Source organism: Aquarana catesbeiana, linkage group LG02 (genome assembly GCF_042186555.1).
Source record: "Aquarana catesbeiana isolate 2022-GZ linkage group LG02, ASM4218655v1, whole genome shotgun sequence".
In the NCBI taxonomy this organism is placed as follows: Eukaryota; Metazoa; Chordata; class Amphibia; order Anura; family Ranidae; genus Aquarana; species Aquarana catesbeiana.
In genome coordinates this window covers 578,979,660-578,997,919 of record NC_133325.1, presented here as the reverse complement: position 1 = coordinate 578,997,919, position 18,260 = coordinate 578,979,660, and the positions used below count along the sequence as shown (strand labels likewise).

The window sequence follows — 18,260 nt, the reverse complement described above, 5'->3', positions numbered from 1 at the left end:
TATGCACCGTCACTGTATTAAAGACACTGGCTGGGAAGGGGTTAACCACTTAACCTTAGGTGGATGTCATATGCAGGCATCATTCAAAATATCTTTTGTCGGCCAGTGATTCCCTCACATGTAAAAGCAATCACAAAAAAATGTCTGTTTGGTCCTGCCTTCTGGTGCTTCTCGCGGCTCATCCGTGCGATCGGCAGCAGTTTACCATAGAGCTGACCGTGGACCAGATGGTCCACAGCCATCTTTATGGCCCTTGGAGGCGGAAAGCGACTTCCAGCGCCGGTAAACACTTCCATTTTTTTTTTTTTTGCTGGGAAGCCTGAGATCGATTTTTTAATTATTTTTTGATCGCAGGCTTACCAGCATAGAGGAGAGATCTGGAGACTTATAGACCCCAGATTGCTCTGTAAAGAGGACCCACCATGCCCTATTCCGATTACAAGGGATGTTTACATCCCTTGTAATCGGAATAAAAGTGATTGAAAAACAAAATTTAAAAAGGGAAAGTGTAAAATAAAAAAAAAATTTAAAAATTTTTTAAAGCGCCCCTGCTCTGTGTGTCCATTCAGATATGGAGCCACAGCCCGGCCCCCTCTCTCTCCTTATTGGCTCACTGACTTTGACAGCAGCGGGAGCCAATGGTTCTCCGCTGTTGTCTCAGCCAATCAGGAAGGAGAGTCTTGGCCAGCCAAGTCTCTCATGCAACCATCGCTGAATCGAGATGGGCTCAGGTAACTATTAGGGGGGGCTGCTGCACACAGGATTTTTACCTTAATGAATAGAATGCATTAAGATAATAAAAAAAAAAAAAAAAAAAAAAAAAAACCCTGCTGCCTTTACAACCACTTTAATAAAGGGGTTGTAAACCCTCATGGTTGGCTTTTCACCTTAATGCATTCTATGCATTATGGTGAAAAACCTTCTGTAGTGCTGCAGCCCCCCGTTTTACTTACCTGGACGCTGTCATCCTCCAGCCAAGAACGAGCACACCAGCTCTAGTTGGCTTCTCGTGTCCTGATTGGATAGATTGATAGCAGCGCAGCCATTGGCTCCTGCTGCTATCAATCAAATCCAATGACGCTGCACGGGGGGGGGGGGGGGTTGGGGGCAGGACGCTGTCCTGCATTCTGTGTGAATGGACACAGATGCAGGACTCGGGAGTGCGCCCGCATGGATGTCCACCTTAGGAGAGCGCTTCTCTAAAGTGGACACTCAATGCGGAGAGGAGCCACCAGCACCGCTGATGGACCCTAGAAGAGGAGGTTCGGGGCCACTTTGTGCAAAACTGCACAGTGGAGGCAAGTATGACATGTTATTTAAAAAAAACTTCCACGAGTATGTGCAATTTCAAAACGTGACATGTTAGGTATCTATTTACTCGGCCTAACATTATTGTTCACATACAAAAAACGGGCTAACTTTAGTGTTTAAAAAAAAAAAAAAAAAAAAAAAAAAAAAAAAAAAAGCGTTTGAAAAATTGCTGCGCAATACACACACAGGTTCTTGCGCAACCGGCCTGCACTGTAGCAGTAAAGCTACAGTGCGCGGTCGGCAAGTGAATATTTATGGTAAATGAATCTGTTCAGAGAGCTGGGCTCGTTGGGGTGGGACACTCCCTGTTTAAACCGGACAGCATATTTAACTGGGCAGGATTGAATGTGAATTGTGAGCCCTTCAAACCCTACAATAGACTTACTCGCTCCTCTTGTCTTTTCAATTCATCAGAATGCTTTAGGGCTGCCTCCTTGATAGCCTCTCTCATATCTTTATTTTCTGTCTCCACAGCACACAATTTCTTCTCCAACTCTGCCTTCTCACGGCTAGAAGACTCGGTCTTCTCTGCAAATTGGGCTCTCAAGAAAGTAACTTCCCGCTGAAGGTCCTAAAATAAAAGCAGGAAACTTGAGTCTGCTGGCTCATACAAAGAAAATAAAAACGGGAGAGGGAGTGTCTGCTCTAAAAGTACTTACCTGCAACCTGATCAGGTACATATCATTGTAGGAACTGGTTTGGCTTAAAAGCGCGCTGTGTGTTTTCATCTCACTCTCTCTTACTCTCTGTTCAAGCTGAGCGATATGCTGCCTCTGCCTGTAATCAGGAATGGAACAGACTTAATTGTCAGTCCCATTGGACTGATGAATAAAACTTAAGAATATCTGAGGGTGGTTGTAAATGGGCATTAAACCAAAAGAACGTGCAACATATTTGCCTAGGCTCAGTAGAATTCTTTTGTGACCAACATACATCATGTGGAGCGACACCAATGGTTGGTACAGAGCAAATACAAGTCACTACATATAGCACACCCATCACCTACAATGCACTTGTGCTTAGGGATATAATCAGCTTTACACTAACTTCTTTAGTAGCAACAATAACACTGCCCTGCTCAAGCTGTTTCTGGATCAATGGAATGCTAGTGGGGCTCAAGCACAGAGCAAATGCCTGTGAACACCAATCCACATATGTATCAATTCATCTTTACAGAATTTCCTGCCTGTGATTCCTCTTTATTACATTTTTAAAATCAGTTACTATTCTTTCCTTTTTAAAAAGTAGCTGGTTGCCATGGTTGACCTGTCAGCATATGGAACCACTATGTTGACTGACAAAGTGGTTTCTGGAATTGCATTAAAGAACATTTAAAACCTTAGGTAACTGTCTAAGGGCCACTATACACCAGATGCAGGCCAGTGCCTTTTTTCTGCAACAAAAATGCATGGCCAGTAGGTTATATGGATTCCAATTGGCATAGTTCACATCAGTGCAAAAAAAAAAAAAAAAAAAAAAATTATATATATATATATATATATATATATATATATATATATATATATATATATATATATATATATATATATATATAAATAAAACATGCTGCATTTTTTCTGCACACACCTGAACGAAACAAAAATGCACCTGTGACAGACCCAACCAGGAGAGGGGCTTTTGGAAGGGACTGCAGACTAGCCTACTGATTATGGTGTATGAGGGGGCTCCATTCTTTGGGAGGTGTGTGCCCGGGACGTCTTTGGAGCAGTTTTACTTCAGATTCAAGTCCTTGTCTCCTCGAAACACACAGACTCTGAGAACTGGAGAACCTGGATACAGAATTGGGGCCCCTGCGCCCACACCAGAGAATACTTCTTCAAACCCCTCCTAGACTCAGACTCTAAGCAGAAGATTATAATCGTCTGAAAACAACCTGATTCTGAGGTCTCCTGCTGCTATGTGTAATCTGTTTATTATGGTTTCTTTCTGTTCTTTTTTGTACAATTCCCCATTGTGTTCCTACTAGGTGTGAATTCCTATTGTTAATTGAGTCGCCTATTGTTTGTCTGTCTGCTAATTCTCTTGGAGATGCGATTAGTATTGTGTCCACTTGACCTTTTTACTGAACCATTGTGGGATGTTTAACTGCTTGCCGACCAGCGCACACTGATTTACGTCAGTAGAATGGCACTGGTAGGCAAAAGGGCGTACGGGAATGTCCCCTTTAAGAAGCGGTGTCGCGAGCACGCCGCCGGAAGCGCGTGACTGTGGGTCCCGCAGATTCGATGTCCCATGGGTGCCCGTGATTGTGTCACAGAGAGGTAGAACGGAGAGATGCTTTTGTAAACAAAGCATTTCCCCGTTCTGCCTAGTGACAGGACAGAGATCACTGCTTTTTGTCATCGAGAACAGTGATCACTGTCCTGTGCGTTGAAGCCCCACCCCCCACAGTTAGAACCACTCCCTAGGACACACTTAACCCCTTCACCGCCCCCTAGTGGTTAACCCCTTCACTGCCAGTGTCATTTACACAGTAATCAATGCATTTTTATAAGACTGATCCCTGTATAAATGACAATGGTCTTAAAATAGTGTGAAAAGTGTTCGATCTGTCCGCCATAATGTCGCAGTCCCGATAAAAAAAAAAAAAAAACGCAGATCGCCGCCATTACCAAAAATGCCATAAAACTATCCCCTATTTTGTAGACACTATAGATTTTGCACAAACCAATCAATAGACGCTTATTGCGATTTTTTTTTTTAACCAAAAATATGCAGAAGAATACATATCGGCCTAAACTGAGGAAAACTATTTTTTTAATATATATATTTTCGGGGGCTATTATAGCAAAAAGTCAAAAATATTGCGTTTTTTTCAAAATTGTCGCTTTTTTTGTTTATAGCGCAAAAAATAAAAAACGCAGAGGCGATCAAATATCACCAAAAGAAAGCTCTATATGTGGGGAAAAAAGGATGTCAATTTTGTTTGGGTACAGCATTGCACGACCGCACAATTGTCAGTTAAAGTGACGCAGTGCCAAATCGCAAAAAGTGCTCTGGTCAGGAAGGGGGTAAAATCCTCCGGGGCTGAAGTGGTTAAAGGGGATGTAAACCAGATTCATAAAATTTGAGCTTGGCACATATATCTGCATTGTTTTGTTATCTCTCTTCAAAGCACCATGTCCCATAGCCTTCTCCTGCTCCCTTCCTCCGTTATCAGCCTGATAACTTGACAAGCTCTACGAGACGGGAGCCTGAACTGTGTGTTGGAGGTGGTTGCTATAAATAGACTAGCACACAGCTAAACTATTCACAGGCAACCTTTGCATGTGTGCCTTTCCTCCAATCAGCTTTCTCACAGCGTCTAGCAATAATCCCCTCCTACAGGGGAATCAGGAAGAGAAAATTCTAACAGGATGTGCACGTTCTAAACAGTATATAAAAGGTGAAGACAGCAGATATGCATGTAAAACTTGTAGGGAGATTCGTTTCATCTCTGTAACATCTGAGGCTGTTCACTTCACTGGGTATATGTGAGGGTTTACATCCACTTTAAGTGTTTGCTTATGTTAAAATTGATTTATTGTTTCAACCACTTGACCTCCGGAAGATTTACCCCCTTTCATGACCAGGCCTTTTTTTGCAATACGGCACCGCGTTACTTTAACTGACAATTGCGCAGCCGTGCGGCGCTATACTCAAATAAAATGTATGTCCTTGTTACCACAAATAGAGCTTTTGGGATATTTGATCACCACTATGTTTTTTTTTTATTTTTTCATGTATAAACAAAAAAAGACTGACAATTTTGGGAAACCAAATAAAAAACAAAAAAACAAAACAAACAAACAAAAAAAAAAAAAAAAAACAAACAACAACACACCACAAAATAATATTTTTTTTTTTTGCTTCCTGCTATAAAACATATGGGGATAAAGAAATTGAATGAGAAAGAAAAAAATAAAAAACTAAATTTGTTTATATTTTGACCAATATGTATTCTGCTACATATTTTTAGTAACAAAAAAAACAAAAACAAAAAAAAACCAAAAACAATAAGCATAAGCATATAACGATAGGTTGCGCAAAAGTTATAGCATCCACAAACTAAACTTTTTATTTATTTTACTAGTAATGGCGTCGATCAGCGACTTATAGCAGGACTGTGATATTGCGGCGGACATTTTGACACTTACACTTTTTGGGAAACAGTGACACTAATACAGTGATCAGTGCTAAAAATATGCAGTCATTGTACTAATGACACTGGCTGAGAAGGGGTTAACAGGGCAATCAAAGGGTTAACTGTGTGCCTAACCAGTGTTTATGTGAACTGTGTGAGGTGCTTTTACTATGGGAAGAGATGGAATTTATTCCCTGCCATGCAGGGACACAAACTCCATCCCTTCCCTCGTCAGAATGGCAATCTGCTTTGTTTAAATAGGAATGGGTTGTACTATATGCAATGTGCGTTTACGCATGAAAACATGCAAAAAGAGTGAGCAAGAACATGCATTTCTGAGTCCCATTAAAAATAATGTGAATTACCTTGTCATAAAGTAGGGGAAAACGCATCAAAACTCAAAAAAACAGCCCTAAATAGCTCACAGTTCTACTTACTATGTAAGGCACAAGCCTCAAACTTTCATCCCACTGTAGTGCAAGCAGTCACAGCCTACAAGAGGATGACAACACTGCTCCGAATTCAAAACAGTGCACCAGCATTGTCACTGCATCACAGGAAGCTGCATTAGGTGGACCTCACTGGCAGAATCATCATGTATTTGTGATGCTTTCCAGGGGGACTGAGGGAAATCTAAATACAGTGACTAAAATAATGAAGTGCTGCAGAAAGTGTTTTTTGTGGGAGGCCATTGTACTGCATTAGCACATTGTAATTACAAATTAGCATTAGTCTACAGCATTGCAGATTATATAAGAGAGGAGAAGCAATGCATGCAAAAAAGTACTAAAAGTTAACCTGTGGTCTGTTTACACAGAACAAAACAGTCTGCATGTGTGGAAGGGCCTAACTCTAGATTTCATTTAACATTAGGTTTGTTAGGACCAGCATGGTGGTTCGCTTGGACCAGATCGTAACATCACCCGCACACCTCTCCACCTCAGCCAATCAGAGGAAGTCTTGCATTTATTTACAATACAAGGCATCCTGTGAATGCCTGAGCAGCTGAGCGCCAGGAATGACTGGAAGTACCGCTGCCAGAATACAGACCTGTATACTATTTGAAGTGGATGCTACATACATATTAGGAAATATTTTGAACCAGCATCCAAACAAGCTATTGATAGATGTTTTAACAAAAAAAAAAAAAAAAAAAAAAAAAAAGGGGAGGGGGGGGGCAGGGGAGAAAGAGAAGGATCCTGTTCCTTTAAAGCATGTTAACTACTTCCAGACTACCCACCGCACATATGCCACAGCAGGGCAGCCCGGCTGTGCGAACCGACGTACCTATAGCCACTGATTACTGTGTAAAGGTTACTGGCAGGGAAAGGGTTAACACTAGGGGGACGATCAAGGGGGTTAAATGTGTTCCCTAGGTGTGTTCTAATTGTAGGGGGGATAGTTTTACTGGAACATGACAGATCACTGTTCTCGATCACTGGGAACAGTAGATCCCTGTCATGTCACCTGTCAGAATGGGGAATCGCCTTGTTTACACCTTGTTTTCCCCATTTTGGCTCTGTAATAAGCGATCGCGGGCCATCGGCGGACATAGTCCGCCCCACCCGTGGGTACGCTTGCACAGCGCACGAGCCGCCGTACAGCGACTTGCGCGGGAGAGCCGACCTGCCGCCTTTTAACGACAGCGGCTGGACGGCAACCAGTTAAAGTGGTTGTTAACCCACTTATAGTTGTTACTATAATCCCCTGTTATAATAAATGCTGTGCCCCACTGTTTGTATTTTGACGTCAGCTGGGAGGAGAGGAGAGAGACGGCCAGTCATGTGATCGTCGAGCGGCGCAGTAAAATAAGGTATTTATCGGTGGATCTTTTAGAAAACACATACAGTGGGGCACAGCATTTATTATAATAGGGGAATATAGTACCAACAATAAGTTATGATACCAGAAGGGAGGAGGGGTTGAGGACACAGGAGGAGCAGAAGAGGAGAGCAGAGAGCAGGGCTGCGGATGACGGAGGCATGTAAACTGACCACGGTGCCAGGGCTCAGCAGCCATGATACACCGTGATCAGTTCACAGAGGGATGGGTATAGCCAGGCATTTCAGGTGTTACAGGGGGCCAAATGAGACAGCACAAGCACTGTGCTGTATAAAATGCTTTAAGGGAACAGAATTCAAAATTGTTTTTTAACCAAAAAAACCAAAACACTTTAATGCATTCTGTGCATTAAGATATAAAAAAAAAAAAAAACCCTGTGTGTAGCAGCCGTCTCAGCACCCCCTAATACTTAACTGAGCCCCTCAGCCGAAGGGACTCTCCCTCCTGATTGGCTGAGACACAGCAGCAGCGCCATTGGCTCCCGCTGCTGTTAAAGTCAGTAAGCCAATCGGGGAAGAGAGGGGGTGGGGACAAATGGCAGCGTCATGTTTGAATGGGTGCCCCCATAGAAAGCTGCTTGCTGTGGGGGCACACAATAGGAGGGAGGGGAGAAGGAGAAGGAAGTAGAGGAACTTTAAAATCACTTTAAACTGCATAGTGCTTGTGCAGTGTCATTTGTCCCTTTCTATGCTGTAAAATAGCTGGTTGATCCTGCCTGTTCCTGTGTCCCTCTTGGTGTGCTGACCACAGAAATTATGGCCGCTTATCCATGATATCGTGGTCATTTTACATGCCTCTGTCACCCCGCTGTGTGTGTGAGCCAATCTCCAAATCCACCCCTCCCGCCGCTATTTGGTGTAGCAGTAAAGTTAGTGATCACAATTATTGCCAGCCCCTTGTTATAACAAGATATACTACACAGTGTATGTGTTTTTTTTTAAATTCTGCAGCTAAATACCATATTACACATTGTCTATGTGCTGTCACGTGACCACCTGGCTGACGTCAGAGAGGAATCTTAGCCCCTCCCACTGTAGTCCTTAGATCGGGAAAGGAGAGCAGCGGGCGATGGAAGAAAAAAAAAAAAAAAAAAAAAAAGGGGGGGAGGGGGGGCTATTTAGCTGCAGAATAAAAAACAGTGTAGTATAGCTTGTTAGAACAGATAGGCTGGCAGTAATTGTGATCACTGACTTTACAACCACTTAGGTAGGCTTTGACGTAGGACTGGAAGTAAAACTTAAGTTTAGATTTGGCTTGAGGGGTTAGAACCACTGTTGGGTTTTTATTGCCTTCTGTGTCCCCCATTAGGAAGATTTGCTCCAACTGTCCTGATCAATAGTGTCATCAGGAATGAAAATAATGGGTAAATCAAAATCCCTTGACAACTGTTTAAGAAGGGGATTTCCCTCAAAATGGAAAAAGAAATTCTCTCCCTTATCTACAAGATAGGAAATTATATCTAAGTGGCTTCTTTCCTACTCTATTCAAAATGGAAACACAGACTTCAGATTTACAGAACTTTAAAAAGCCCAGTTCATCCACAACTTCCCTTCACCACCCCACTGTTGGGAGTAATGAGAAGCAGCCCAAGCCCTAAGGACTCTCCCTGCCCACATGTGACAGCACTTGGGCCCAAGCAACTGTCAAATAGAAGGAACAAGTTACATATTACCCAGTTACATGAACTACTGGGTATTACCATTTACTCCCAAAGCAGCAGTGGGAGAACAAAGGGAGGGCGAGCATATGCTGTAAGGTGGCCCGGCATTAAAATTAATCCATCACTTTTTTTTAGATTCTAGACATATTCAACACATAAGAACACTAATGTATTAAATTTTTACATATGAAACTTAAAAATATCCTTTCCCACCTTTCCAACATAATCTGTTTTTCCAGCAAATTACTTTCATTGGCCTGCATAACTCTCTCCCAATCATTGGCATTCTGGTGCATTGCTGCAGGATGTATCAACTTTGTGGAGTAATCTCTTATGATCTGAAATAAAAAAATTATTCATGTTATAATTATATCATCTCCAGGGAAAGAAAGAAATGCTCCCTTGCAGTGGGGCTGCCCCCACGCTGCAAGGAATGAACGCTTTCTTTTAGGCCTAGGGGACCACAAAATGCAGTTTTACGTATCAGATTCTGATTTCCTAGCTGGTGTTGTTCTCTTCCCTTCACCTTTGCATTGGACTTGATGACGTCACAGGACCTGCGAGGGCTGGAGAACATGAAAGAAGATGCTGCAGACTGTCCTTTCAAGTCTGGAGGGAGCCTACTGGAACGGAGGATTGTGTAAATAAAACTGCTTTTTGCATCCCACTAGACTTAATTAGCAGTTAACCCTTGCATTTCGAGACAGCTTCACTGCATGGGAGCACTTAAGCCTAAAGTGGATGTAAACCCTCACATATACCCAGTGAAGCGAACAGCCTCAGATGATACACCGATTAAACAAATCCCTCTACATAAGTTTTACATGTACATCTGCGGTCTTCAGCTTTATACACTGTTTAGAAAGTGCACATTCTTTTAGAAGGTTCTCTTCCTGATTCACCTGTGGATGTGGATTCTTGCCATACACGGAGACAGCAGATTGGAGGAAAGGCACCTACCCCCCCCCCCCACATAGGCAGAAAAAGGAAGAAACCATGCAGAGCTTTGCTTTGAATAGACCAGCTCTATGCTAATCTATTTATAGCACTCACCCTGACACAAATTTCAGCCTGGTTTTATCACAGTTGATAGAGAACTTGTCAGAAGTTATCAAGCTGATAACAGCGGAACGAATCAGGAGAAAGCCACGGAACTCAGGGCTTTGAAGAGAGATAAGAAAACGCGAAAGATACAGTCAGGTCCATAAATATTGGGACATCCGACACAATTCCAATCTTTTTGGCTCTATATACCACCACAATGGATTTGAAATGAAACAAAAATGAAACAAACAAGATGTGCTTTAACTGCAGACTTTCGGGTTTAATTTGAGGGTATTTACATCCAAATCAGGTGAACAGTGTAGGAATTACAACAGTTTGTATATATGCCTCCCACTTTTTAAGGGCCCAAAAGTAATGGGACAGATTAACAATCATCCATCAAACTTTCACTTTTTAATACTTGGTTGCAAATCCTTTGCAGTCAATTACAGCCTGAAGTCTGGAACGCATAGACATCACCAGACTCTGGGTTACATCCTTGGTGATGCTCTGCCAGGCCTCTACTGCAACTGTCTTCAGTTCCTGCTTGTTTTTGGGGCATTTTCCCTTCAGTTTTGTCTTCAGCAAGTAAAATGCATGCTCAATCGGATTCAGGTCAGGTGATTGACTTGGCCATTTCATAACATTCCACTTCTTTCCCTTAAACTCTTTGGTTGCTTTTGCAGTATGCGTCGGGTCATTGTCCATCTGCACTGTGAAGCGCCGTCCAATGAGTTCTGAAACATTTTGCTAAATATGAGCAGATAATATTGCCTGAAACACTTCAGAATTCATCCTGCTGCTTTTGTCAGCAGTCACATCATCAGTAAATACAAGAGAACCAGTTGCACTGGCAGCCATACATGTCCACGCCATGACACTACCACCACCATGCTTCACTGATAAGGTGGTATGCTTTGGATCATGAGCAGTTCCTTTCCTTCTCCATACTCTTCTCTTCCCATCACTCTGGTACAAGTTGATCTTGGTCTCATCTGTCCATAGGATGTTGTTCCAGAACCGTGAAAGCTTTTTTTAGATGTTGTTTGGCAAACTCTAATCTGGCCTTCCTGTTTTTGAGGCTCACCAATGGTTTACATCTTGTGGTGAACCCTCTGTATTCACTCTGGTGAAGTCTTCTCTTGATTGTTGACTTTGACACACATACACCTACCTCCTGGAGAGTGTTCTTGATCTGGCCAACTGTTGTGAAGGGTGTTTTCTTCACCAGGGAAAGAATTCTTCAGTCATCCACCACAGTTGTTTTCCGTGGTTTTCCGTGTCTTTTGGTGTTGCTGAGCTCACCGGTGCATTCTTTCTTTTTAAGGATGTTCCAAACAGTTGATTTGGCCACACCTAATGTTTTGCTATCTCGCTGATGGGTTTGTTTTGTTTTTTCAGCCTAATGATGGCTTGCTTCACTGATAGTGACATCTCTTTGGATCTCATATTGAGAGTTGACTGCAACATATTCCAAATGCAAATAGCACACGTGAAAAACTCTGGACCTTTTATCTGCTCCTTGTAAATGTGATAATGAGGGAATAACACACACCTGGCCATGGAACAGCTGAGCAGCCAATTGTCCCATTACTTTTGGTCCCTTAAAAAGTGGGAGCCACATATACAAACTGTTGTAATTCCTACACCGTTCACCTGATTTGGATGTAAATACCCTCAAATTAAAGCTGAAAGTCTGCAGTTAAAGCACATCTTGTTCGTTTCATTTCAAACCCATTGTGGTGGTGTATACAGCCAAAAAGATTAGAATTGTGTCGATGTCCCAATATTTATGGACCTGACTGTATATGTGCCCAGCTCAAATTTCATGAATGGGGTTTACAGCCACTCTAAACAGCAGACATGTTATATCAATCCGTGAAAAAGAAAAAAAAAAAAAGCTAGTTACCTGTAGTTTTTCCATGTTCATTCTTAGATTCTCTGAGTATTGGTTTTGTTGCTGTCTCCAAGCACTGTATTCACTCACAGGATGCTGCTTGAATGAATCTACCCCCCATCCTTGATGTGTGGCCCCTGAGAACCCAGCTCTGCTAGTGCGTTCAACTCCTCCGGTCTCGGGTAGAGCTTTGTAATGCGTGACCATTGTGCTAGGAGCTACAGAAGGGATTTCACTTTTCATATCACTGTAGAAGGTGTTTAATAGACCTGACTGGTTCAGCGTAGGTTCAATATTAGGCATTTCAAACCTTCTAGTGTCATCTGCTGTGGTAGGGTCTAACGTAGGTAGTGTTGGGAAAGCAGCTTCTGCGGAAAGCGGGGCTCTGTCCTGCATATGTGTATTACTGGAGGATGCTGCCAATGTAGAAGGCACAACATGAGCTGTGGGGATGGTAACCTGGCTTTTTATTGGTTGGAAGGTGGTACTGGCATTGCAGAATTCTGAAAAGAAGAAAATAAATGACTCAGTGTATTATAGCACAGAAAGTTGAATATGCAGAATATAGGGTAATCTGGAATGTTAAAAGAGAATTATAGCAAAAAAAAAAAAGACAAAAACACGTACTTTCATAATATACACCAGCAGTCCCCAACTTTTTTCGCTCCAGGTACCGGTTTCATGGCAGCCAATTTCCCTAGGGACCAGGGGAATGGGAAATGTATAAAGTCTGTCTTCAGCCCCCTTCACACCACAACCTCCCTTTATATCAGTGTCCACAGTTCCGCCTTTAAAGCAGTCCCACAGTGTCCTCCAGTGTTTCCCTTCACATCACAGCCCCCTTTTACATTACAGTGCCCCTTTACATTAATGTAACGGGGACTGCTCTGTAAAAAAAAAGGGGGCACTGTAATGTAAAGGGGCCTGCACTGTAAAGGGGCACTGTAACTGTGCCCTTTTAGATTACAGCTCCTTTACATTACAGTGCCCCTGCAGTCTGCCCCTCCTCTCCTTTCCTCTCTAACATCAATCTCTGCCTCCCCTGCTCCCGCCAGCCCAGTCGAGGTTACCCTATCAGCAGGGCAGGAGGAGCTCTCCATTCCGAACTGCAGCTCCTCCTGCCCTGCTGATAGGATGACATTGTTGGCCAGGCGGGCAGAGGAGCCAGGAGAGGACACACAGGCATGGCTGCACAGCAGGTGTTGAGCTGCGACTGTGGTCTTTGATAGCCCTGCAAAGCAGGAACACAGATCTCTGCCTTCCCATAGTACAAGCACATTTTAGGCACACATTTAACCCTTTGATCACCCCTGATGTCAACTCCTTCCCAGCCAGTGTCATTAGTACAGTGCATATTTTTAGCACTGATCACTGTATTAGTGTCGCTGGTTCCCAAAAAGTGTCATTTAGTGTCCGATTTGTCTGCCGCAATATCATAGTCCCACTATAAGTCACTGATCAAAGCCATTACTAGTAAAAAAAAAAAATAATAAAAAATAAATAATTCCATAAAATATCACATTGTTTGTAGATGCGATAACTTTTGCGCAAATCAAACACTTGCTGGGATATTTTTTTTTAACCAAAAATATGTAGCAGAATACATATTGGCCTAAATTTTTAAAGAAATGTGATTTTTTACTGGATATGTTTTATAGCAGAAAGTAAAAAATATTGTCAGTCTTTGTTTAACCCAGGGGTCTTCAAACTATGGCCCTCCAGTTGTTCAGGAACTACAATTCCCATCATGCCTAGTCATGTCTGTGAATGTCAGAGTTTTACAATGCATTATGGGACGTGTAGTTCCAGAACAGCTGGAGGGCCATAGCTTGGAGATCCCTGGTTTAACCCCTTCAGCCACGGAAGATTCGGCTGCTGAATGATCAGGCCATTTCTTGCGATTCGGCACTGCATCGCTTTAACTGACAACTGCGCAGTCGTGCGACGCTGCACCCAAACAAAATTGATGTCCTTTTTTTCCCACAAATAGAGCTTTCTTTTGGTGGTATTTGATCGGCTCTGCGTTTTTAGTTTTTGCGCTATAAACAAAAAAAGAAGAAGAGCAACAATTCTGAAAAATAAATAAACACACACAACACAATATTTTGTACTAATAATTATCCCCATTAAAAAAAAAAAAAAAAAAAACGCTAATTTTTTTCTAAGTTTAGGCCGATATGTATTCTACATATTTTTGGTAAAAATCACAACATATAAGGATTGGTTTGCGCTAAAGTTATAGCGTGTACAAAATAGGGGATAGATTTATAGCATTTTTGGGACCATTGGCATTTATACAGTGATCAGTGCTATGAAAATGATTTAATGATTACTGTAAAAATCACACTGGCAGGGAACGGGTTAATACTAGGGGGTGACCAAGGGGTTAACTGTGTTCCCTGTGTGTGTGTGTCTAACTGAAGGGGGGGGGGGGGGGGCGGACGACTGACTAGAGGGGATGGCAAATCGTGGTTCCTAGCCATTAGGAACTCACGATCTGTCATTCCTCACAGAACAGGAATTTGTGTGTTTACACACACGTCCCTGTTCTGCCTCTCGTGGCCGGCGGTTATAGCGACCGTCGGCCACGAGCATCGGCGCCCCCGCAGTGCAGCAGCGAGCATGCGCCTGCTATTCCGGCCCAAGTATAGCTACAGCGATTCGCGGGATCATGCCGACCTGCCGCGGTATAATGACGGCGGCTGGTTGGCAAGCGGTTAAAGCGCAAAAACTAAAAAACAGCAGCAGAGCTCAAATACCACCAACAAAAAGCTCTATTTGTGGGAAAATATGAAATAAATTTAATTTGAATACAGCGTCACATGACCGTGCATTTCTCAGTTAAAATAAGGCAGTGCTGTATCGCAAAAAATGGCCTGGTCATGAAGAGGGGTAAACTTTCTGGAGCTGAAGTGGTTAAAGAGCTTTCCAGGAGAGTGTAAAACACTTTGTAACTGAATTCTGAAAGCCGTTTCTTGGTCAACTGCCTGAATAGATATAGAAGGGTTTTCTATCACACAGCCCTGTAGTTGTTCATTTTCTTCTTAAAAAGAAACTCAACAAAAGTTGATCCCTGCATTTTTGGGGAAGGGGGTCGTTTCTGCTTCGTTTATCAGCCTTTTCAATAGCGTTACTGGGAAATGAAGAAAGAACAGCACATTGATGTGGTCTCGCTTCTGTCCTGAGCATGTTAGATTTCAAGCTCTATGGAAAGCAATGGAGTCCTGATTACTTGTCCCTGCTGTTCCTCCCTCTCTCATACTGAATGCTGCTGTTCCAGGGGACCATGAATGGCTAATAAAGTTTCAGGTAATAACAGCCATGACTTTTTTTTTTTTTTTTTTTGCCACCTGTGTCCTATTGCAGAGATTTTGCTTCACTTCCTGTCCCCTAGCCAAAACAGGAAGTGAGAGGAAAGCCCTCCAAAATGAGGGAATCTCAAGTGTGTCACCAGGGTCTCCTGAACTAGATTTACCCTCTATTAGTGTTCTGATGTCAACCCAAAATCTGGGATTTTCTTTTATGTTCACTTTTGAGGATAATGGTAAGCATGACAAATAGAGAGAGTGAATCTTCAGGGGTACAGACAGCAGTAAAAGCTGACAGGTGTTCTAATCCATCTCCAAGTTTTAAGTTTTAGCTCATAATTAAAGAGGAAGTAAACCCTGATGGGTTTACCTCCTCTTTTGCTCCCCGCAAAATTAAAAGCATAATGGGCACTATGCATCACATACTAGCCCATTATGTGACACTTACCTGCAAACAAATCCATCGCTGTCCCCTGAGCAGGCTGCGTCCATCTTCGCCCCTCTTCCTTCCGGGGGCCGCGGACTCCGGCTCTGTGACTGGCTGGAGCTGCGTTACGTCACTCCCGCGCATGCGCGCGGGAGCCATCAGTAACGGCACACGCTGCGGGAAGAAGCAGCACGGAGGTCTGTTTCTTCACAGCACCTGCGCCGATTACATCATCGGCGCATTACAAGTGAAATATCTCCTAAACGTCACACGTTTAGGAGATATTTTCACTACCTATAGGTAAGCCTTATTCTAGGCTCATCTATAGGTAAAAGTCACCAAAAAGGGTTTACAACCACTTTAAAAGGACAGCTTTAATATTTGGATAGGTCCAGTTTCAATGTTATATGACACTAATACACTTGAACACCCAATTTTGGTGAGCCTGTGCGAATTATAGCCTCAATTTCCTGTTCTCAGTGGACAGGAGTGGCACCCGGTGTGGTCTTCTGCTGCTGTAGCCCATCTGGTTCGATAGGTTGTGCGTTCAGAGATGGTTATTTGAGTTACCGTTGCCTATCATCTCAAACCAGTCTGCCCATTCTCCTCTGACATAAACAAGGCATTTTCGTCCACACAACTGCCGCTCACTGGATATTTTCTTTTCTTTTTGGACCACTCTCTAAACCCTAGAGATGGTTGTGCATGAAAATCCCAGTGGATCAGCAGTTTTTGAAATACTCAGACCAGCCTGTACCAGCAATCATGCCACTCTCAAAGTCACTTAACCACTTGACCACTGGGCACTTAAACCCCCTTCCTAACCAGACCAATTTTCAGCTTTCGGTGCTCTCACAATTTGAATGACAATTACTCAGTCATACAACACTTTACCCATATTAAATTTTTATCCTTTTTTTCACACAAATAGAGCTTTCTTTTGGTGGTATTTAATCACCGTTGGGTTTTTTATTTTTTGCGCTATAAAAGAAAAAAGACTGAAAATTTGGTAAAAAAATGAATTTTTCTTTGTTTCTGTTATAAAATTTAGCAAATTAGTAATTTTTCTTCGTAAATTTTGGCCAAAATTTATACCGCTACATATCTTTGGTAAAAATAAGTACAACTTGGTGTATATTATTTGGTCTTTGTGAATGTTAGAGAGTCCAAAAGCTACGGTGCCAATATCTGAAAATTGATCACACCTGAAGTACTGACGGCCTATCTCATTTCTTGAGACCCTAACATGCCAGAAAAGTACAAATACCCCTCAAATGACCCCTTTTTGGAAAGAAGACATTCCAAGGTATTTAGAAAGATGCATGGTGAGGTTTTTTGAAATTGTCATCTTTTCCCACAATTCTTTGCAAAATCAAGATTTTTTTTTTCTTTTCACAAAATTGTCATATTAGAAGGTTATTTCTCACACACAGCATATGCATACCACAAATTACACCCCAAAACACATTCTGCTATTACTCCCGAGTATGGCGATACCACATATGTGAGACTTTTACACAGCGTGGCCACATACAGAGGCCCAACATGCAGGGGAGCACCTCCAGGCGTTCTGGAGCGCCCAGGCCAATTCTGACATTTCTCTCCTACATGTAAAAATCATAATTTATTTGCTAGAAAATTACATAGAACCCCAAAACAATATATATATTTTTTTTAGCAAAGACCCTAGAGAATACAATGGCGGTTGTTGCAACTTTTTATCTCGCACGGTATTTGTGCAGCAATTTTTCGAACGCGTTTTTTTGGGGTAAGAAACAGTTTTGTGCTTTAAAAAAAAAACAAAACAGTAAAGTTAGCCCAATGTTTTTGCATAATGTGAAAGATGAAGTTACGCCGAGTAAATAGATACCCAACATGTCACCCTTCAAAATTGCACACTCTCGTGGAATGGTGCCAAACGTCGCTACTTAAAAATCTCCATAGGTGACACTTTAAAATTTTTTCCTGGTTACATGTTTTGAGTTACAGAGGAGGTCTAGGGCCAAAATTATTGCTCTCGCTCTACCGATCGCAGCGATACCTCACATGTGTGGTTTGAACACCGTTTTCATATGTGGGCGGGACTTACGTATGTGTTCGCTTCTGCATGCGAGCACACGGACATGGGCGCTTTAAATTTTTTTTTTTTTTTTTTTATTGTTTATTTTACTTTATTTATTTTAGTTTGACACTTTTTCCCCCCCCAAAAATTTTTTGATCACTTTTATTTCTATTACAAGGAATGTAAACATCCTTGTAATAGGAATATGGCATGACAGGTCCTCTTTACAGTGAGATATGGGGTCAATAAGACCCCACATCTCACCTCTAGGCTGGGAAGCCTGAAATAATAATAAAAAAAAAACGATCTTGGCTTCGATCGTAGCGGTGAGTCGGTAGAAGCACCGGAGGGTGGCGGGAAGGGGGGGGCGTCCCCTCTCACCTCCCATAAGAATGATCAAGCAGTGGAACAGCAGCTATGATCATTCCTATGGTGTAGGAAATTGCTGGCTGAAAAAGCTGATATCTGAATGATGCCTGTAGCTGCACCCATCATTCAGATATACCCGCTCAAAGTCAGGGACGTCATATGACTGTGGGCGGGAACTGGTTAAAAATTGCGGAGT

At 42.4% G+C, this 18,260-nt stretch overlaps 1 protein-coding gene across 2 annotated transcripts in view; it reads right to left on the bottom strand.

Moving 5' to 3' along the window:
* Positions 1 to 18,260, bottom strand: part of CEP85 (centrosomal protein 85) — a 62,005-nt gene that overhangs the window by 37,945 nt on the left and 5,800 nt on the right. For both annotated transcript variants that reach the window (XM_073616139.1, XM_073616141.1), the window contains 4 exons: positions 11,911 to 12,401; positions 9,171 to 9,295; positions 1,971 to 2,088; positions 1,697 to 1,882 (listed from right to left, as the gene is read on the bottom strand). In XM_073616139.1, the coding sequence (XP_073472240.1) occupies positions 1,697 to 1,882; positions 1,971 to 2,088; positions 9,171 to 9,295; positions 11,911 to 12,401 (920 nt within the window). The remainder of the gene's footprint in view (positions 1 to 1,696; positions 1,883 to 1,970; positions 2,089 to 9,170; positions 9,296 to 11,910; positions 12,402 to 18,260) is intronic.